The 21,530-nt window shown below is 42.7% G+C and overlaps 1 protein-coding gene across 1 annotated transcript in view; it reads right to left on the bottom strand.

The window, feature by feature from the left end:
- ULK4 (unc-51 like kinase 4) overlaps positions 1-21,530 on the bottom strand; it is a 483,261-nt gene that overhangs the window by 299,942 nt on the left and 161,789 nt on the right. Inside the window, exon 29 of the mRNA XM_006893067.1 lies at positions 14,328-14,420. Within this exon, the coding sequence (XP_006893129.1) occupies positions 14,328-14,420 (93 nt within the window). The remainder of the gene's footprint in view (positions 1-14,327; positions 14,421-21,530) is intronic.

Genomic DNA, 21,530 nt, shown 5'->3' with positions numbered 1-21,530 from the left:
CGGATTGTCATCTCCTGCACTGCCCCTCCACCTTTCCATGTATGATGTCCTTCTCCAAAGATCAGTCCCTCCTGGCCATTTGCCCAAAGTATGTAAGATGGAACTTCAAAATCCCAGCCTCCAAGGAGAAACGTGGTTTCACCCTCTCTCAGACAGACTCATTTTTTTTTCTTGGAAAAGTGACCTTGGTACAAACACCCAAAGAAAGCAGCAACACAAGACTATTATGTTATAGCTTTTTAAAGCTGGGATGGTAAATATTATCAAGACACTAACTCGGATTTATCAGAGACAGTAAGAGTGGCACAGGCTAGAGCAGGATTTAGGGTTGTTGTACACTGGGTTGTTATGAGTTGCAGGCGACTCAACGGCACATAAGAATAACACTGATCATATACAAAAACTTTTAGTTATTTAGTCCTACCATTAGCATGCCATGAGCTGATAGCTTTGTTAATTGTAATTACTAAATAAAAATAGGCTCCTGAATTATCTGTGTAATTTGTTAAGAGATTCAAAGGCCACAGAAACACAAGATATAATGGCACACCATCTTCTACATTATTGAGTCAGAAATGGCTCAGAGCTGATCCTCCAGGACGCTTTCAGAGGCTGGAAATGGCACAAGAGGCGACTGCCCATCTTTCTCCCATAGCGCAGACGGTGGGTTCAAGCCCGCCTTTAGGCTGGAAGCACACTCCCTTACGCACTGGGCCCCCAGAGCCCGCTCCACTACGGCACCACAGGTACACTCTATTCCAAGATAATATTATCTGTGCCATTGTTGTCAGTGCTTCACATTTTCTCTCATCAAAAGCAAAATAAATCTGTTTCTCAAGAACAAAAATAATCAAAAAGGCATTAACTCATGAATTAAAATTCAAAGAAGTCACAGAGTTGAAAAATGCCAAGTAAGCAAAACAGATGCCAATCAGGAGCTGTATGCTACATTGACATAATTATACTGGAGAGAAGGGCACGGTGTTTGGAAAGGCGGAGGGACAGTAGAGGAGGACCCTCCACCAGATGGACTGACAGTGACAGCAGCAATGGGCTCAAGTGTGTCGGCGGTGTGACGGTGACACAGGACAGTGCTGTGTTCGCAGGGTCGTTACGTGAGTCATTCTCAACTCCACTGCCTCTAACAACAACATGACAACTGGTTCAACTTTCACTACTAAACATCTCTCAATGAACCAGTCAAATAGAGAAAGCAATTCAACAGCAAATAAACAGATAAAGAAAATTCTTTTTCCATTCTGATGATACCTATGCTTACTGTGTCGGAATGAAGGAATGAGCCCCAACTCAAACGCACGGTCTTCTAGCTGACCCTTCCACAGGTTCTCAGAAGCTGTAAACAGCACTGCCAATCTCTTTTTCTACAAAGCAGCTGGTGGACTTGAACCACCCCCTTTTGGAATGCTACTGCAACTCTCTACTGGCCAGGGTACCAGTGAGCTCTGGAAGAAGCAAGAGACCAGTATTTATGCTGGCAAAAGATAAAAGCGGAGAGCCTTGAGGCCAGGCCCTATGTATTTAGGTGAAGTAAATGTTCCATTAAAGGATACCTAAGACCCTCTATGAGGTGGATTGATTCAGTGGGGTAATCGGGATGGGTGTGTCAGAGGCAGTGTGATTGGCACAGGACAGAGCAGGGTTTAGGGCTGTTGTACATAGGGTCGCTATGAGTCACAAACGACTCGACGGCAAATAACAACAATGCCCTGTGATCATTTAGACTGTTTAGCTAACAAACAGCGTAGGAAAATTTGTGCAGATCTCAAGTCCACCATGGACCAGTTCCACTATGGCTCCCATCTTCTGCAGGACACTGATCAGCCTGACACTTTTAACGACACACTGGCCAATTACATGTCTCATTCCATCCCTGAAGTGACTGGAAAACTTCACCACAGCCGTCTACACAAGACTGTAGGAATAACCATAACAGGAGACTCTTCTAAGAAAAACAGTTTCTTAATGATTACGAGTGATCTAGATTAAGATGAACATAGCTGTTCAAAAGGTTTGGACTCCAGCTCTGAAATTCACATCACATCCTGAAAGCCCAGCTTAGATCTCTGTTCTACTCTTTTTAGACTACTTGATGTCACCTCCGCAAGGCCCATAAAATTTAACACAACTGGCTATGGTTTTGCCTCACAGTCCCAAACAACAGAAGCCCTTCATCACGCAGAGCTGTCGAGGGGCTGTCCAGTCAGCTGCACTCACGCCCCCCAGCTAATTCAGGGCACAGGAAGGGGACTTAAAAAGAAACACACAGAAAACCATAGTCTCAGATTGTATTTATAAAAAGTGTAAGTCTCTTTTTACTATTAGGAATAATGCTGTGATGAAACATGGTGTGCATATATGTCACAGTTCTTATTAAATTGCCCAACAACAAATGAACGGAGAAACTATGGTGATTCACACAATGGAGTATTTTCCATGTAGAAAAACAATGGAGAATTGGGGAAACACTGCCCACTATGGATTAATCTAGAGGACAAGTGACGCAGGGTGAAATAAATCCACCACGAGAGGACAGCTACTATTTAAGACCACTGTTTTAAAAAGCTAGAGAAATGTTCATGAAAAGAGAGACTCAACCCAGTATGGTTTACAGGGCAGGAAAAGGGAGAGAAGAGAGTAACCAATCAATTCACAGGCAACAAGCACTTATGAAGATGTGGGAAGGGAAGGAGGATGCGGAATAAATGCATGATTAGAGATTGTGTGCACTGTGATTAATACTGTGGGACCAACGCCACGTATGAATGGTGGCAAGAAAAACACTAACGTTTTGTAAAGCAGGCCCTCAAGTCACAATTCATAAAATTCCGAAGTCTGAGCAAATAATGAACAAGTGACCAAACACAACCAAGTGCACAGGGTGCCTGTGATTCGGCCAACGTTCTGTGCAGATCTGCAGAAGCGTGGACTCGGAAAGTCACCAGCTTTAGTCAGGAATTCAGGAAGAAAACAATAAAACCTCCACTAAGAAACCCACAAAGCACAACAAAAAACCACACGGTCCCCAAACCTGGATGCTGGCACTCCTTCAGGGTTCCTGAGGAGAACCAAACTGGTAAGTCCTCCTGTCCTGCCTGAAAGAGCTAAAAGGAAACATGAACAGAGTCACTTCTGAAGAAGCTACCCTTCTGTACCTCAGTATTAGTATTCCCCTGAAGTCTCTGATTATTTAGTAAAGAAGCTGGCATCTGTGAAGTTAAAGAACACCTCACTCCTCTTTTGTATGTCAACTTCTCCAGGAGGCCCTCTTGACTCACGCTCCAGTAAAGGGTCCACTCCAGCCCATCACTGTCCATTCGCCCCTGCTCTGGCTTCTTCACTCAGAACTCGCTGACACTGTGCTGCTTATTGATTTCCTTGTTCACCGACTTAATCATAATCTCTGTAAAATGCAGCCCCTTGTCTGTCTAGTCCCTTCAGAGAACAGGCTCCCACTGCGTAATAATTACTTGTGGACTGATTCAGTGACTCAATGAGTAAAATTGAGTTTTCTGGCAGGGAGAAAAATGCCGAGTCAAACAGGCTCTCTGGTTCCAAGATCCTGCGATGGTTGTAAATGTCCACCTCAGGAAGCTCTGTGAAGAGGAGAAAATTAGTAAAGGCATTTTCTTTGAGCAAGTGAGGAAACGCATATGTTAGGGAAAGATATCAGGTGGAATTCCATAAAGACTCAGTGGCCTTCTCAGTTAACTACAGAAGAAAGAAGCGGTGACACATTTGCTGATAATGCCCCCCCAAAACCATGGTGGCTCTGATCAAAGACTTCAGCTATCTACTCAGTGCTTCTGACAAAAGCATGTGGTTAGGATCCAACCAAGGGCATCCTGTGACCAGAGAGACAAGGGTTCCGTGTCACAAAGAAAGCTGTCACCAGGCCATGAAAGAGAAGGACCAAGAGAAATGGCCAAGCTTCCCACACACAAGCACCACTATGAGAATACAGATTCAAAAGAATTTTTCAAAAGGCAGAAGTGAACAGTCTCAATGCACCCATGTAAGGAAAGGAAATGCGTACCAGGTCACCAGCAATCTGAGGAAATTTCTGTCAAAGTTTATCAAGATAGCATGGAAAAAAACAAGCAAAATTATCTACCACCATGTGGTAAGAAACTGTGCTTCAATCATCCCAAAGGAACAGGGTTCGAATCCACAATTTGCTCCATGGGAGAAAGATGTGCAATCTCTCCCTGTGTGATTTATTGCATCTGAAAAGCCACTGAGGGTCAGCTTTGGGTCCACTGCTACTCGACGGTGTGCAACCACCACGCATCACAGGCAAAATTCATGTAAGAAGCTTTTTATCCTGAAAATACAACTACTTCTAAATCGATTTAGAGTAATTGCTGTTGATCCTGCCAAGAAAATATTTTAGAATCAGACTTCTAAGCTTTAAAGCTGTCGTCACTCAAAATCCTACTGCAAACAGAATGCTGAGGAGAACCCACTCAATGTGTGGTTAAGGAAAGACGTAAGACTGCTACCTACAGGAGATACGACGGCCACTTACAGCCTAAACAGCACAATGGGGAGAGGGGTTGGAACCAGGTTAATGCGGTCAGGACTCAGGAAAGGCTTCAAAACCTAGAGAGCTGGAGGGGAAAGAAGAAATCTAAGAGAACCAAGAACTGGGATTATGCTACACGTCAGGACAGTGCCCCGGGCTGCCCAGAGGGAAGGGCAGAAAAGGCTGGTTCTCATGATGGCGGCAGGGAGAAACAGCTGTTAATTGTTTTCTCAGCATCACATGACTAGGAGGATGTCCAGGTAGAGGAAGTGGGACACTTTGCAAAAGTAAATATGATGCAATGAAACCACAATCCAACCTTAAAGATCATGCGATAATGTCTTAAAATATCGATGATGATGATGATGATAAAAGTGGAGAGACAGCAATGGCCGGGACCAGACCCAAACCTAGACAGTGCTTCTCAATAGCCGTGAGTGGGAGTGAGCAAATTCCTCTCATTGGGGCCTCATTTTCTCATATGAGAAATCAAGATTTTCATTCTCACAATTTCCAATAGATCTAACATTTCAGTGTTCACATGAATAAACAGGAGAAAAAAATAAGTTCTGTTCTTTAAATTAGGCCTCTTTTTTGCCCTGTGCAGAGGCAAGTGGGAAATGTTTTTGTGTTTTCCAGCCATACAGTCTCTAGCTTAGGATGATAGATGCCTTGCTGTTGATAGATGCCTTCTCTATTTTTGGTCTATCGGTTTTCTAACTCCATGTAAAGGGGAAAGCTGTTCTTACCTCACAAGGCATGTACTAGCTGGTTAGGAGCCCATAATTTACCAATCCTTCCTCCAGACAAGGGAAAGTCTAAAAACTAAGGAGAGCATGCAAAAGAGGGGAGGAAGGGAAGCTTTAATGATTCCACACTTAAGAATGAAAATCACTCTACAATAAATTACTGCGGAGTTACTATTTGTTAAGTGTGTGCAATAAACTCCAAGTGGCTTCCTTGTAAATCTCACCCCAAAAGTCATCTGAACACACGCCTCCACCCCTGCTTCTGACGCAGAAATAGCTGCTAAGTATTCATGTGACCAGGAACTAACATCTGTGTTGAGAGAAAACATCACTCTGCGGAAATCCTGGCTGGAGTCCAGCAGACACAAACTCAAGAGGTTCATAAATCAACGATCCATTGCAAGGAAAACATATGTCTATGCTAAATATTTAGACATTTAGACTGTCTCTACAAACAGGAAAGACAACATAAAACACAGACAAGTATCAACGCTTCCTCTGTAGAGGGTGCCTTTTACTGATGGCGAGCTAAGATGGTTAACAACACTTGAACTACAGAAGAAAGAAAATGCCTAACTTTTCAGGAGTAGACAAACTTTTATGCTTATAATGTTACATATTAAAGTGAAATGTTAACATAACAGCAGTATGTAAAATGTTTTAGCCCAGATGACCACCAGAACGAATTTCCAGTTTTCTTCTTACCAAAACAGACAAATCCACTGCCACTGAGTTAATTCGGCTGCTAACCAAAAGGGCACTATTGCGAACCTTGCAACAAACTCGGGCAGTTCTCTTCTTGTTAAGACTTGCAAGCCTTACAGACGATGGAAGCCATTCTACTCCTGTCCCATGAAGGCACTGCAAGTTTCTTCTTAAACTTTCAACGCCAATATTGCAGGTTGTTCAAGCATGTAAAACTTACTTGAAATCATGACAAAGAAAAGTATTCTCTTTTGTTTTAAATGCTTCACAAGTTGATCAAAGGAGCAAACTCAAGTAGTAGTTGGTGGTTTTTTTATCCTTTACATGTGTTCTATCTTCTACTTTGTTTTAACAACAACATAATTAGCTTCTACTTGACTTAGAAGTGACAGTCTAGACTTCATTTAGGACACTAGGCTAATGGCTACAAAAAGAGGGAAAACCGGGCAAAACCAAACTTGTCTGTACTGGTGAAGTACTGTATTTTATATTCTGTGGGGTGCTGGCAAAAAATGGGGAAGCCATTGAAGTGTGACCCTCCAGTGGAAACACATGAACTGGAACCTGAATGACCAATTTGCCTCTCTGTGTGAGCATTTCAACATCCCCCGTGCCCAGAAATCCATTTACTCTAATCTTTAAAATAAAGTTTATGTAACTTTGATGCAGAGGGTCAAAGACTGCAGCCTTCAGTATGGACTGAGGCTCAATGACAAGAAGACAAAGATTCTCACCACTGGACCAATTGGTAGCATCAGGATGGATGGTGAAGAGATTGAGAGTGTTCACAGCTTCAGTTTGCTCGGCTCCACAGTCAACACTCTTGGCACCAGCAGCCAGGAAATCAAAAACCGTATTACGATGGGAGTCTGCTGTTAGGGACCTCTCTAAAGTACTCAAGAGACACGGTATCTCTCTGGAGACTAAGGTGCGCCTGGTACAGGCCATGTCTTTGTAATCACTTGTTATGCATCAGAGAGCTGGACAATGACTAGGGAGGATAGAAGGAGAATCAACGCGTTTGAACTGTGGTGCTGGAGAAGAGTGTTGAATGTGCCATGGATTGCCAAGAAAACAAACAGATTCATCCTGGAGAGGGTTAAACCAAGCTACTCCTTGGAGGCAAGGATTCTAGGGCTTCGTCTGACATACTTTAGGCATGTTGCAAGAAGGGACAGGTCCTTGGAGAGGGACGTCATGCTTGGAAGGGTGGAGGGACAGCACAAGAGGGGAAGACCCTCTATGAGGTGGATTGATTCAGTGACTGGGTTAATCGGGATGGGTGTGTCAGAGGCAGTGCAATTGGCACAGGATAGAGCAGGGTTTAGGGCTGTTGTACATAGGGTCGCTATGAGTCGCAAACGACTTGACTGCATGTAACAACTTTGTTACATGATGATGTACTCTTTATCATCAAAAGAAATATCCTTGCAGCATAAATGTAGCCAGCTGTCAATTGAGTGTAAACAACATTGGTGAGGCCCAAGAAAGGCCCAACCCCTGCAGATACTATGCTTTGTAAAGCAAAAGGTCAGGGGAAAAGAAAACCCTCAGTGAGAGGTGTCGATTCAACAATGGGCTCAAGCAGAGCCGCAAGGGAGATGGTGATGGATCGGGCAGTCCTGTCAGAATGGAGACACGAGGAGCCGGAGTCCTGGTGGCCTTTTCACTGGCTTGTTATGCATCTGAGAGCTGGACGATGAAGAAGGATGACAGAAGACTAAGTGACGCCTTTGAAGTGTGGTGCTGGAAGAGAGTACTGACCGTCGGAGAAGGTGCAGCCAGAGTGCTCCCTGGACACAAAGATGATGAAGCTTCATCTCACATACTTTGGGCGTGTTGCTAGGAGAGGGCTGCTCCATGGATTGGGACATCATGCATGGAAAAGTGGGGGGTCAGTCAGAGAAAGGATCTTCAATGAGATGGACGGATTCAGTGGCTGCAGAAATGGACTCAAGGCTATCAGACTGTGAGGCTGGCACAGGGCAGGGTTCACACCCAGTGTGCACAGGGTTGTTATGTGTCCTACTCCTCTCAATGGCACTTAACAACAAAACGGGGAGAACCAAAAAGGTGAGATGACGGAGGGAGGAGGAAAACAGAAGGGGGAGAAAGGGCAAGGAGATAGGCGCGAATAAAGGAACTCGGGGGGAAAAAAAAACAGAGGAAGAGGCGAGGGGAAGAAAATAGGGAAACATTTATACATGTATTTTCTATGATCCAGGTCCTCATATTACACCCATTTTCCAGATGAGGTACCTGAGGTAATACAGACAGGTTACGCAAGTTGCAATGTGACATATCTGGCCAGGTGAAATTCTTTTACAAGCTTCCACAATCCTCTGGATAGAAGTCTACCTTTGAAATATTCATATTGTTTTATAAAAGTCTGTTCATAAGTATATCTCCTGAAGCTAATTCTAAGCGCTGTGAGGGTGCTAAGTTCATCTAGCTTGTCCTGTATTACTGTCATCATTTAGTAGTTGCTGATGAGTATCTCACAAAGGTATCAGTCAAATGAACCAAAAACCAACAAAGGAAGTGAGCTGAAGACTAACTATTAAAGGAGAAAGTTCTTCACCGTTTAGAAGATCCTTTAGTACAAGACTACACCCCTGACTTGCTGTGACCTTCATTTAGGAAACCCCTAAAGTTTTATTCTTTCAAAAAAGATTATTATACTTGTCATATACAATAAATAGCTCTAATATTTTCGAGATATCATAAATACTAAAAATTCAATACAAAGCATGAACTTGTTTTTAATTTGAGAAGATGGGCTAAATTTTGTTGCAAAGATGTTAAAATTTCGTTTGTTTGCTAACAAAGATTTGCTCAAAGACAATTAGTTCTTAATAGAAACAAGCTACCAGAGGATTGCTCTCCGTAAGAGCAATGGTTTGGTGCAACGTACTATAAAATTATGGAGTGAGAAAAGGGCCCAGCCCAGAGGAGTCGGCAATATTACACCACACAGTCAAACTGCACTTTCACGGCAAAAAACTCCACTGGCTGCGGTCTACTCAGTGAACGGATCTACCAGGAAAACAGTGCTTACAGTGAAACGTCTGTCCAGGACAATACACATCTGAGCTTACTCTTGCCCTTATTTGAAGCTGGACAATAAACTCTCACTTGTACTATGACTCAGATTTTTAAGTTTTCTTTATCCACTAAAAATTCTATAGAGTGAAAACATAACAGATGGCTCACTTGACATACTATGGGTAATTTTCCAACAATATTACGTGGTACTCTGAACTCTTAATAGGCACAAGCTAAATTAAGATGCACATCCTTCAAAGATGAGGCTGCAAGATCCAATTACTGTTAAATTTATAGTAACTGTTCATGGCAATTTTTATTAATCTAGAAACCCATTCTCACCTAACAATTAGGCATTCTAATATTCTTTTCAGGGTATGTCCAGTCAGATCTGACTGGCACAGGAGAAGACCGTCCCTAACTTCTCCCGAAGAGCACCTGGTGGATTCAAACCACGCACCTTAGGGACTACAGCACAGATTCTTCCCACTAGGCCACCAGAGCTCCCTAGGCATTCACTCTTTTTAACAAACATTTACAATCAAGTGTTTTGCCTCAAAATACTCTCACCAGGTCACTCTGGAAGATTTCATCCATCATTGCATTACCATTTCATCAAAATTGAGGCAGGAGTTTGGCCTCTTTTGTTTGGTTACAATCAGCAAATACTAGGCCACAAATTAAGTAATAAAAAGGAAATGAAAAACCAAACGATGACCCAGCCACAACGCAACAAAATAAGGGGGGAAAAAAACAAGAGGTAATTTTCACCCATAACAGTAACAAAGCACATTAATGTGTAAAAATTTGCTACAGACAGACACTCTGGTAGACACAAAACTGGTACAATGCAGACGGGGGATATTTAGCAACACCTTTCAAAGGTATTTTAATTGCCGAGGGAATGCAGGTAGGGGAGAGAACCCTCAGATCGTGTTGTTGTTGTTGTTAGATGTCACTGAGTAGAGTATGACTCTATGAACAAAACATCTGAGCCCTGTTCTATCCTGCACCATACTCATACTTCCTGACATACAACAGTCCATTGCAGCAGTCAGCATGTCAATCCACCTGGTTGAGGGTCTTCCTCTCCTTCATCAACCCTTCCCTACATCATGTCCTTCTCCAAGGAATTAAAACCTCCTAGCAGCATGCCCTATGTAAGATGAAGCCTTCTCATTCTTGCCTCCAAAAGAAGGCTTTGGCTGCACCCTCTCCAAGTCATATCTGTTCATTCTCTTCTTGGCCGTATATTGGCATCAATGGTTTTCTGTAATTTTTATTCATTGTCCGGGTCTTGGATACATAGCTAGTAATCAGAAAGACTATGGTATGAATCAGACACACCTTAGTCTTCAAATTGACATCACTACTACTCAGTAATTTGGAAAGGTCTCCAACTGCCGATTTTCCCAGTGCAATGCGTCTCTATTTCCTGACTGCTAATGTTAGATGGATTTTGGCAGAAAACAGTTATCAGAGGAATGTCTGTGTTTCAATGACTAGGCAAAGGCTTTTGATTGTGTGGATCACAACAAACTGTGACGGAGTCTGAGAAGAATGGGAATCCCAGAACATTTGATTGTGCTAATGCGAAACCTGATATAGGCCATGGTCTTCACAATCACTTGTTATGCATCAGAGTTGGACAATGACCAAGGAGGATAGAAGGAGAATTGATGCCTTTGAGCTGTGGTGCTGGAGAAGAGTATTGAGAATACCATGGACAGCTAGGAAAACAAACAGATTTGTCCTGGAAAGGTTTAAACCGGGTGGCTCCTTGGAGTCAAGGATTCTGAGGCTCTGTCTAACATACTGTGGACATGTTGTGAGGAGAGACCGGTTCTTGGAGAAGGACATCATGCTTGGGAGGGTGGAGGGACAGCATAGGAGGGGAAGGCCCTCTATGAGGTGGATTGATTCAGTGACTGGGATAATCGGGATGGGAGTGTCAGAGACAGTGCGATTGGCACAGGACAGAGCAGCGTTTAGGGCTGTTGTATATAGGGTCGTTATGAGTCGCAAGCGACTTGACGGCACATAACAACAACACAATGTGAAACCTATACTTGAACCAGGAGGCAGTCGTCAGAACAGAGCAAGGAGACACTGCATGGCTGAAAATCAGGAATGGTTTCCGCCAGGGATATATTCTTTCTGCATACCTTTTCAATCTGTATGCAGAACAGATCACCCAGGATGCTGGGCTGTACAAGGAAGAATGTGGCATCAGGATTGAAGATTCATCAACAACCTGCGAATGCAGATGACACAACCCTGCTTGCTGAAACTGAGGAGGACCTGAAGCGCTTGCTACAGAAGGTCAAGGACTGCAGCCTTCAATATGGATTCAACATCAATACAGCAAAGATTCTCACCTCTGGGCCAATTGATAGCATCATAATGGATGGTGAAGAGATTGAGATTGTTAACAGTTATAGTTTGCTTGGCTCCACAGTCAACACTCTTGGTACCAGCAGCCAAGAAATCAAGAGACAAATTGCACTGGCAAAGTCAGCTGTCAGGGACCTCACCAGAGTACTGAGGAGCAATGACATCAGGCTGCAAACTAAGGTGCACCTGATCAAGGCCATAGTCTTAACAATTGCATGCTATGCGTCAGAGAGCTGGACAATGACTACGGATATAGAAAGAGAATTGATGACTTTAAACTGTGGTACTGGGCAAGAGTGTTGAATATACCATGGACTGCTAAAACAGGTTCGTCCTGGAGAGGGTGAAACCAGGCTGCTCCTTGGAGGCAAGGCTTCTGAAGGTTCGTTTGCCATACTTTGGGCATGTTACAAGGAGGGACCAGTCCTTAGAGAGGGACGTCATGTTTGGGAGGGTGGAGGGACAGCACAAGAGAGGAAGACCCTAGAGGAGATGGATCAATTCAGTGACTGGGATAATGGGAATAGGTATGTCAGAGACAGTGAGGTTGGCACAGGATAGAGCAAGGTTTAGGGGTCTCATACATAGGGTCGCTATGAGTCACAAGCAACTGGATGGCACATAACAATAGTACTAAGGGTGTTAATTGTGGGTCCAAACAATATTAAGCTATTGACTTTCTATCTCTTCTCCATCTCTCAGATCATAGGTGACACTAATGCAAAAACTAGGAATCACTGGTTAATCTGCCCTCTATTGCAGTGTTTCCACTTGTCGCTATTTGTACTATACACATATAGGCAAATGTCATTAATTGGAGCCTTGTTTTAATACCAAACGTTATGAAAAAAAATCCAAATATTTACAAAAAAAAGTCTTATTAAATAAACATAAAAGTCATAAAACACAAAGCTATCAATCTGTTAAGCGGAGGTCTAAATAATCTGTGACTTGTATCTTAATTTTGTTTGTTGTGTACCATCCAGTCAAAGCTGACTCATAGCCAGCCCTCCAACAGGATCTTAGAGGCAGTAAATCCCATGAGAGGGGTTTGCCAATCTTTCTCCTACAGAGCAGTTGGTGGATTCAAACCATGTTCCCTTGGGTTATATGCACACTTTAAAAGAAGATATAAAATTACAAGGAGAATATACAACCAAGGGGAAAAAAACAGCATACACACGTGCGCGCACATACACACACACAAAATAGTAATCTCTGTGGGGAAAGAATTTCTTATCTCTGCTTATTTTAGTGCTGGTTTTGTACCAAGTTCATTTATTAACATTCAAAAACTAAAATCTAGATATTTCTATAAAAATCAGTCTAGCCATATTATTCCCCATGGAAAGAACTTCATAACCTAGCACTCAATGGGACTCTTCATCACAAGAGTCTCAAGACATTTCAAAAGTCTGAAATTACATTTCTTTGCCATTGTGAATAATGCTGCAATTAATCTGAGTGTGTATTTTCTGTTCACAGTGTAGCTCTTATATCTTTGGGACTTATTCTTTGTGCCAGACCTATACAGGATTGCTGGATCAAAATTATTTCTATTTCCAAGTTTGTAAGGAAGCTTCAAACTACTTTCAATTGTGGTCTCACCACTTTACACTGCCATTCGCAGTGCATTTGAATTCTAATCTCTCCACATTCTCAACAGCACATGCTATTTACTGTCTACTTGAACTCGGCTCTTGTTGCTGAAGTGAGATGCTGTCTCCTTGCTATTTTGATATCCAGCTCGGTAATATGCATCTGAGAGCTGGACCATGAGTAAGGATGACAGAAAAAGAATTGGCACTGTGGTGTTCGAAAAGAGTACGGAACATCCCACGGACAGCCAAGAAAATAAACAGTTAAGTCTTAGGGGGGGAAAAAAAGAGAAAAAAAAAACAGTTAAGTCTTGGAGAGGATGCAGCCTGAGTGCTCTTTGGAGCCTAGAATGACACAGCTTTGCCTCACATACTTTAAGCATGTTGCAAGGAGGTGCTAGTGCTATTCCTTGGAGAGACAGGATACTAGAAAGGGTGGAGGGCTGGCAAAGAGGAGGAAGACCCTCAACTAAGTGGACTGACGTGGTGACTGCTGCAATGTTATCACGAAGTGTAAGGATGGAACAGGATAGAAAAGGGTTCAGATCCTTTTGTCATAGGGTTGCTATCAGTTGTACTCGACTTGGCAGCACCTAACGTAACTACAATAGCTAATGATCTTGAGCATTTCTTCACGTGTTTATAGGGTACCTGAATGTCTTTTCATCTCCTCTGCCCATTTGGTAAGTGTGTTTTTTTGGGTATTTTTCTTGTTGGAGTTTTCTATAAATGTTATCAGTCCCTGGTCAGATTAGTCATTACCAAATTTTCCCCCCAGTCTGCAGGTTCTCTTTGTACACTTTGGAGAAATTTTTTGATGCATCTGAGGACATTCCCAATCTTCTAATTCATTCTCTGCCGACTGTTGACTTTTTGTAATATTTGAGTCAACCTTCAAGAGTACGTTTTCAACAACGGATTCTTAAGTACAACATTAAAAGCATGTGCAACTAATAAACTATAAATTTAAATAAATATTAATTTCTAAAGTATAGATTTAAATAAATAGCTTTTCAATGTATCAGATGAGTTACTGCTGACATTTGTTTAAAAGTATGCTCCTTAGTCTCTTTAAAGACTATGACATCACTGAAAGCATTATGCCCTGAATAGTGTTTTGCAAATTCCAAAAAGGGGTAAAAATGTCAGGAAGATAATTAAAACAGCATAAAAGATTAATAGTACAAATCACGAAACATGACATTATGGAAATTCATAAACTGCACCATCTTTACCACCACATAAAATTCATATGGATGAGAGACAAGAGCAGGAAATCTAAGGCCACGATACCTGGTAAAAACTGGGCTGTGTTCCGTCATGGCAACGAGCAGCTTCAGGGCATACGCTGGCACGGGGTCAGGCTCCGTGAGGATGTGATCGTACCTGCAACGACAGAGGCAATTACAGGAACGCTCACCTGAGCCCTCTTCTGAGTAGCAATATCCTCAGTACAAACATCCTGGTGGGGTGCTGGTGGGGAGGGAATAATAAAAGTTCTGAAATAAACTCTAGGACCCACACAGGTGACTTTAAGCGTGTTAAGGTTCAAACAGCATCACTTGTCAAACACTGATAACATTGAGAGATACTGCCTCAGAGGGACTGCTGGTAGATTCAATGCTGTTGTTATTAATTGCCTTTTGGGTTTGTTTTGTTTTTTGATTGCCTTTAAGTCAAACACGACTCATAGTGACCCTACAAACAAAAGGCCTGACGCCCCTCTACAACTACTGACATTTATCAGTGATAATCCAGGCCAAACCATTAGTACTGAGCTTGGTAAACAAGACGAGTAAGAGATTGAGAAACCTCAGACATTTGTGCCAGCGCCCCCAAGACCACCCTCCTCCACCACTCAGAGAAAGGCTCTGTGACTCAGGGTATTGCTCTATTCATGGTGACATTTTATTCTAGCAACACTGTAAACAGACAGAGGTCAATCTTGAGGAGAAACAGTGTCAGAGAGAGAGAGACTGTTGTCTTCCTAAAGTTCTCTCCCTTCAAAGAAGGGTCACGTAGCATCAAACTGAATTACTTAACATAGTCCTTTCCAGGCATCATCTTTTTAATGCTCACTAAATGATTGGATGGGACTATGCAAATTAGGTGCTTGTGGCCCACCAATGAGATTGGTTAGCTTATTAAACATGCATATGTTGTTAGGCACCAATGAGTCGAGTATGACTCAAAGGGACCCCATGAACAACAGATCTGAGCCCTGTCCTTTCCTGTGCCGTCCTCACAGTCTCTCACACACTTGAACCCATTGCTGCAGTCACTGAGTCAGTCCATCTCATTGAGGGTCTTCCTCTCATTGAAAGCCCTGTGGGAGTGGACTATGCAAATGAAGTGTAATGAGAGAGATGACCAGTTTTACCTTCCTGTTAGGCTTAAAATGAGCCACCTCAAAGACAGAAAAGGGGACTTGACAATAGACAGAATCGGGGGGAGCAGAGTACGTCTTTTGGACTGAGGCTCCTTAGTCAGAATATTCAGACTCATAAGCTGATAACCTTAACTCAGGATGCAGAGAGAAAAACTGCATCACTGGAAACAGACAGAAAGCAAGCCGTGACACAGAAATGGCAGCAGCAGAAGCAAAACCAGAGGATGGCAAGGAGACTTGCTGGCAGCACAGCGTGCTTCTAAGCACTTCTATAATAGCTTTGTAACACCTTCCTCAGCAGGACAAAAGCCAAATCAAGGGGCAAGGGCCAGACAGAGAGCTGCCTGTGGGAAGACCTGAGAAGAGGCTGCTCTCAGTGAAGAGCTGTATCCTGAGCATTTCTGAACCTGAATTGTAGCCTCTTACTTTACTAATAAAATCCTCCACTTTGAGTACAGTCTGTACATGATGTGTGACCAATATCAATTAATTATCAAACCCAGAAAAGGAGTCGAGTGCTCTGTGGGAGGGATGATGTGTGTCAGAATGGGTAAAACCCTTGGAGGACAGAGGCAAGCACCACCTATGCCTTCCAGGAAATCAGGTTGAGCTACTGACGCAGAATATCTAATTGTCAACAAGTAAGAGATCAGATGCAATGCACCAACATTTTATGGGCAGCACTCTTCCCCAGGCACAGATGGGAAGCTCATCAACCTCAGTGATGCAGGTTTTACTCGAGGCTGGCCACGTAGACAACCCTCTACCTAATATAGCAAAATTCCAGGTTCTCAGAGAAAAGACAGGCGTTCAAAAGAAACAATACTGCTTTCACACCAGTAGCCTAGTGCTCAACAGTTGTGCTGCCAACAGTTCAAATCCACCAGCTGCTCCACAGGACAGAAATGGGAAATCTCCCCACCACCCCACAAGATTTACAGCCTCTGAAAACCTATGGAAGGGTCAGCTATGAATCAGTTCTGACTGGACAGTACACAACAACAGGCACCTTGAACCACTTACTATCCATTAACTGTTAACCTGGAACACTCTTAAAGCCCAGCTCCTGGATGTCAACAAAGGGTCAAGTTTACAGGCCAGATAGTGGTCATGGGCTTATGCGCACTCCTCACGGGCACAGCATTCTTATTACCAAATACCGTCAACCCTCAATATCACTGTCAGAAAATAAAGGCCAAAAGGTCTTCACTGGAAGTTTTCACAACTAAATCCACCCTGTTCTCTCATGCTGTTTGCTGAGCAGACGACAGTTTATGTATCTATAATTTGTCCATGTCATTTTAGTCATCTAGTACTAAAGCTAAAGAAGATACATTAAACTGCATAGATATGCAACAAAAAAATGGCAAATGAGGGACTGATCGCATGAGTAAACAAACTCATCAATCAGCCAGTTTTAAGAGCTGTCTTAACTCTCTGGACTAGCCAGTACCTAAAAAGGAAGCAAATAATGCAACAATCTGGAAAAGGTGTTTTAAAAGACATGACACGAAGCAGATGCTCTTCGTGGAGCGAATGGCGCCCCAGGCTCCTGCTCTGAGCCTATTTACTCTCAGTTTGGAAATTTTTCTAGAACGAGCTCAATTACGGGGCCCCGATGCCGTCAGCCATTAAAAAAGGAGTCGAGGAAAGCGAGGAGAGGGACTATTGCAGGGAGGCAAGCTGAGAGTTATAAACGGGACTTGAAAGCATAAAAGGAGAAAAAGAAGCAAGTTGGGAACTTAAGAACTCCAGGTGGAAAGCAGACCGGGGAGCATTCACCACAGAGCAACAATCTGCTCACACTTCAATAGGACCTCAGTGGCCACTGCAGCCCTCACGGCCAAAATGGGGGTAATGAGTCCAAAAGTGATCAATTCTAGACAGGCCTCTGTTGAAGGAAGCAGGAAGTCTCGGATTTCAGAAAAGTTTCTCCATAAAATCTCTTTTCATTATAGCAAGTAAAAGACTCGCCCGCACACAACAAAGACACAAAATGCCCATCATTCACTCTCAAATCACAAACAAAATACGAATAAATCAAAGGCAGAAGTATATTTTACAGACTCACCAGCAGCAAGATAAATTTCAGGAAGGAAATCACCAACATTATAAATTCCATTAATAACAGTTGTAGAAAGAAATCAAAACGAAGTCAACTACTCCACAGGAGACAAAATGCATTTGGTAGATAACATGCAATTATTCTTTTAAAGGAAAAAAAAAAAAGGAAAAATCTTTGTATATTTTAAGTATTTTTCTGAAATCGTTCCTATCATCCAGAGTCAGGGGTCCCCAGGATCACGTTTAGGTCCAAAGGTTCATGATAAAGACACAGAGAACTCAGAATAAATGCACGACGTGCCCTTGAGGCCCTGGCCCTTGTCTGGCATGATCCCCCTCCTATCAGTATGGCAACTGGACAATGACCGAGAAGACTTGAAGCATAACTGCTGTATCTGAATTATGGGATTTTTGGCAAAGAATGACGATTCTATCATGGACGCCCTGAAGAACCAGCCAATCTGTCTTGGGGGAAGTCCACCCACCGACCTCAGGGAGCTGGAGGGACATGGAGGCAGAAACAACATGCTAAAGTCCAAGAGACCGGACAGCAGGTGCAGGACCCCACAGTGTTTTGTTTAGCTCTACGGAGGATTGCTAAGAGTTGAAATGGACTTGAAAACATCTAATAACAACACTAACAGCAGTTTATACAGTGAAGAAAAACAATCTATTAAAATCGGCTAAGGTCAAAGGCACAGAGTGGAATCTGAGCCGGACTAACAGTAAGCTTCCAGCTGTCGTCCTCTGGTGGAACTGTGTGGACAGCACTTAAATCTCCCAGTAACCAGTGAGTGAAGCATTGCCAAGCAGGGAAGTGCACGCAAGCCTCAGTGTCCAGGATTTATGTCAGTGGGTCAGTCCCGCAGACAGACCCAGGACACCCGTGCGGCCAGCCTTAGCCACTCCGTCTTTGGTCCTTCCAGAACCAAGCTGATGCACAGGCATAGTCTGCTCCCACCATAATTAACACCGTCCGTATAAACCATCCAGCTAGTCGAAGGCCCTCACCATGGATCACACCGTCCAATATAAACTATCTGACCCAGTGCAAAGTGCCAGGAAAGGACAAACACTATCAGAAAGAATATTCCAAGAGCTTATTAGAGGTTATCTTCCAGGAGACAGTGCAGGCTCTGAATCATCTCGAGCTCACAAAGGTTAACCCTTTCTGGGGAAACAGACACACTGGTGCGAAGTCTGAGATAAGGGAAGTCTTCTTCCACTGCTCAGCATTGAGAACCAGGCTGCAGATGACCGACTCACACCCCCAGGTACCCAGCCAGCCCATCTGTCCTCACGCCCAGACATCATTGAATCCCTAAGAGAAGGCAACACAAAGTATTACCATTGAAGTCATCTTCTTACACCTTTGTGGGCAAAACAGAAGGGAAAGCACAAACCATTCTATAGAAAGAAAAACAGATTTTTAATAGCACTCAAAAATACATTTTACAGACTAGCAAGAAAATGTTACCATGTAAAAAGTTTTGAGACTGTCAGAGGTCATCTAACCTTGAGGTCAAGATGAACCTTCTATCACTACGTACAGCAGAATGTTCCTCAATTTTACTAAAGATTATTTAGTTTGCTTTGCTGCTCCTGGAAGGAGAAGGGTAAAGTCCATAAAAGATTATATTTAATATTTAGAATACAGAGAGGGAATATATATTTTAGTTTAATAAAACATAACTTTGTAAGGGTCACCAAGAGCCAGCCAAAAGGAGGTTTTGATTTATTAAGCTTGTCTTCTTAAGAGAGATAAGGTAGTTGGGCTGATGGTAATAGATACCACACTCTCTGGACCTGGCAGAGTATAAGGAAATAGTGCTAAGTCTCATTGGCTGAAACAGCTGGTAAGGGGCGTGGCCAGTGAGAAGTCATCCCACTAGCATGGACAAGGAAGGAACGCCCAAGTGACCTGAGCCCAGTCACAAACTGAGGGCTGCTGGCCAAACAGTACCCAGTCGAGACACGTTTCCGTAGACCCTGCCTTTCTGCCTCTAAAATCTCTGCCAAGAGGACCCTTCCCAACTGGAACTTAGGCAAGAAACGTCATTCACGGTACATTCCTGTCACTCTAAATGGAAAGGGAATTGCCAACAATGACATACTCAGAGACGCATGGTTACACGGGGACTCCTGGCCACTGTCAGGCAGTCTGTTTCTTGGTCCAGTTCATTCCCGAAGATGACACACTCTCATCAGGCAGACCCTACCAGCAGGATAGAAGGCTCTTCACTCCCAGTCCGGAAAGAAAACTTTCCCCTATTCTGTCAAATGCCTGGTGTGAACTCAATTAAGCACATTGAAGAAAACACATGACCTATCTTAACCACCAAGATCGTTTCGAGGAGCTATCCTGAGAGATGTGTGTATGGTGAAAGTATTGAAATATAGAGAGGAGCTGCTCTGATGAGTTAAAACCACAAATCCATATTTCATACATTTCCAGGGTGTGTGAAAGATTCTCAAATACCCAAGGGAGTTCAGTAAAAAACATGAGAAAGATTCTGCTATATTAAAAACTAAAAAGGGAGCTCTGGTGGCCTAGTGGTAAGAAACTCCACTGCAATCCCAGAGGTGTGCAGTTCAAATCCACCAGATGCTCTGCTGGAGAAGGAGGGACAATCTCCTCCTGTCCCAGTCAGATCCAATTTGATGGTACACAAAAAATAAAAATTTTAAAAATTTTTTTTAAAAAATTAGAGAACAAAACCCCATTTATTGAATTTGTACAGGGTGAGTTCAAGAGGCAAATCAAAATGAACACCTATGTTCAAAGCAGCGTTATTCACAATAGCAAGAAAATGGGGAAAAAAAAACCAAACAAAAAAAAAAGGCTATGGCCTGAATCAGGAACACCTCAGTCTTTGAAGTGACATCCTGCTCTTTCACACTTTAAAGTGCAGATCCCTTCACAGAAGATATCCCCAATGCGACACCTCCTTTGATTATCTGACTTTTTACCATGGGTACGGATTATGTCTACAAGTAAAATGAAATCACTGAGAAGGAAAAAAACCCACAACAACCAGAAATAGCCCAAACATCCATCAACACTAAGAAATAGACTGAGAAACTATGGTACATGTGCACAATGGAATAAATAGCATTAAAAAGGAGTAATTTCATAAAAAATAACATGGGAGAGTACAGAGAGCATATAGTTAACTAACTTAGTCTAAGGACAAATGCTGCATACGACCATTATTGTAAAACCAGAAGGGTAACTAGTAAGATGTATATAAAAGTCCAAAGGAAGAAGGATGTAGGCAGAGTGGAGGGAGGAAGAGAAATGTTTGGTGATGAGAAAGTTCGGTGGGTGGAGAGAGAGAGTGAAGGAATTAGGAAAGACCCACTGGCAATCTGAAAAGACAGGGCAATAGTGGGCAAAGATCAAGGGTGAGCAATTTTATAAAACACAACGTATAGGAATGATCATATGAAACACAATGTGAATGAAGGAATGTGGAAAAAACAATGTGCATGAATGATCCACAATGTACATTAATTTTGTATGCAAATCAATATAAATTTTTTTAAAGACTAAATAAAAATGATAGTCTCATTTTTCTTCAGATCATATAAATCATCTGACTTTTTACCAAATATTTCCAAGTTGTTGATGGTGGTGGTGTGCTGGTGGATTCGAATGGTGTGCCTTTAGGATTGCAGTGCAGCTTCTTACCATGAGGCCATGAGACCTTCCCTAAAGATTTCCATTAAAAGGAAACAACTGTCTAAAGCAAAATGTCCATGAAAGACTGAGTGGAAAACAACACGCTATGTAATTCTGACTCAAATAGTAATTTTAAAAAAATAAAAGGAAAGACAGGTGATATCTAGAAAGTTTTCTTGCAAAGAATTTAGGCTGTGTGGTCAAGTACCACTCTAGCAAGATATTTCAAAATCTTGACAAGCACTGTGGCAATTGGACAATTAAAACAGACATTCGGATGGCGGGGGAAGAAGAACAAACTGGGGAGGAGGGTAGAGAGAATGGTGCAGCAAGGAAGGAATGAAAACCCAAAATCCCTGTA

The sequence above is a fragment of the Elephantulus edwardii genome, unplaced genomic scaffold (genome assembly GCF_000299155.1).
Source record: "Elephantulus edwardii isolate Elephantulus edwardi_28Jun2011 unplaced genomic scaffold, EleEdw1.0 scaffold00121, whole genome shotgun sequence".
NCBI classification, from domain to species: domain Eukaryota; kingdom Metazoa; phylum Chordata; class Mammalia; order Macroscelidea; family Macroscelididae; genus Elephantulus; species Elephantulus edwardii.
The sequence above is the reverse complement of the archived record's forward strand: the minus strand, read 5'-3'. Positions and strand labels throughout refer to the sequence as shown.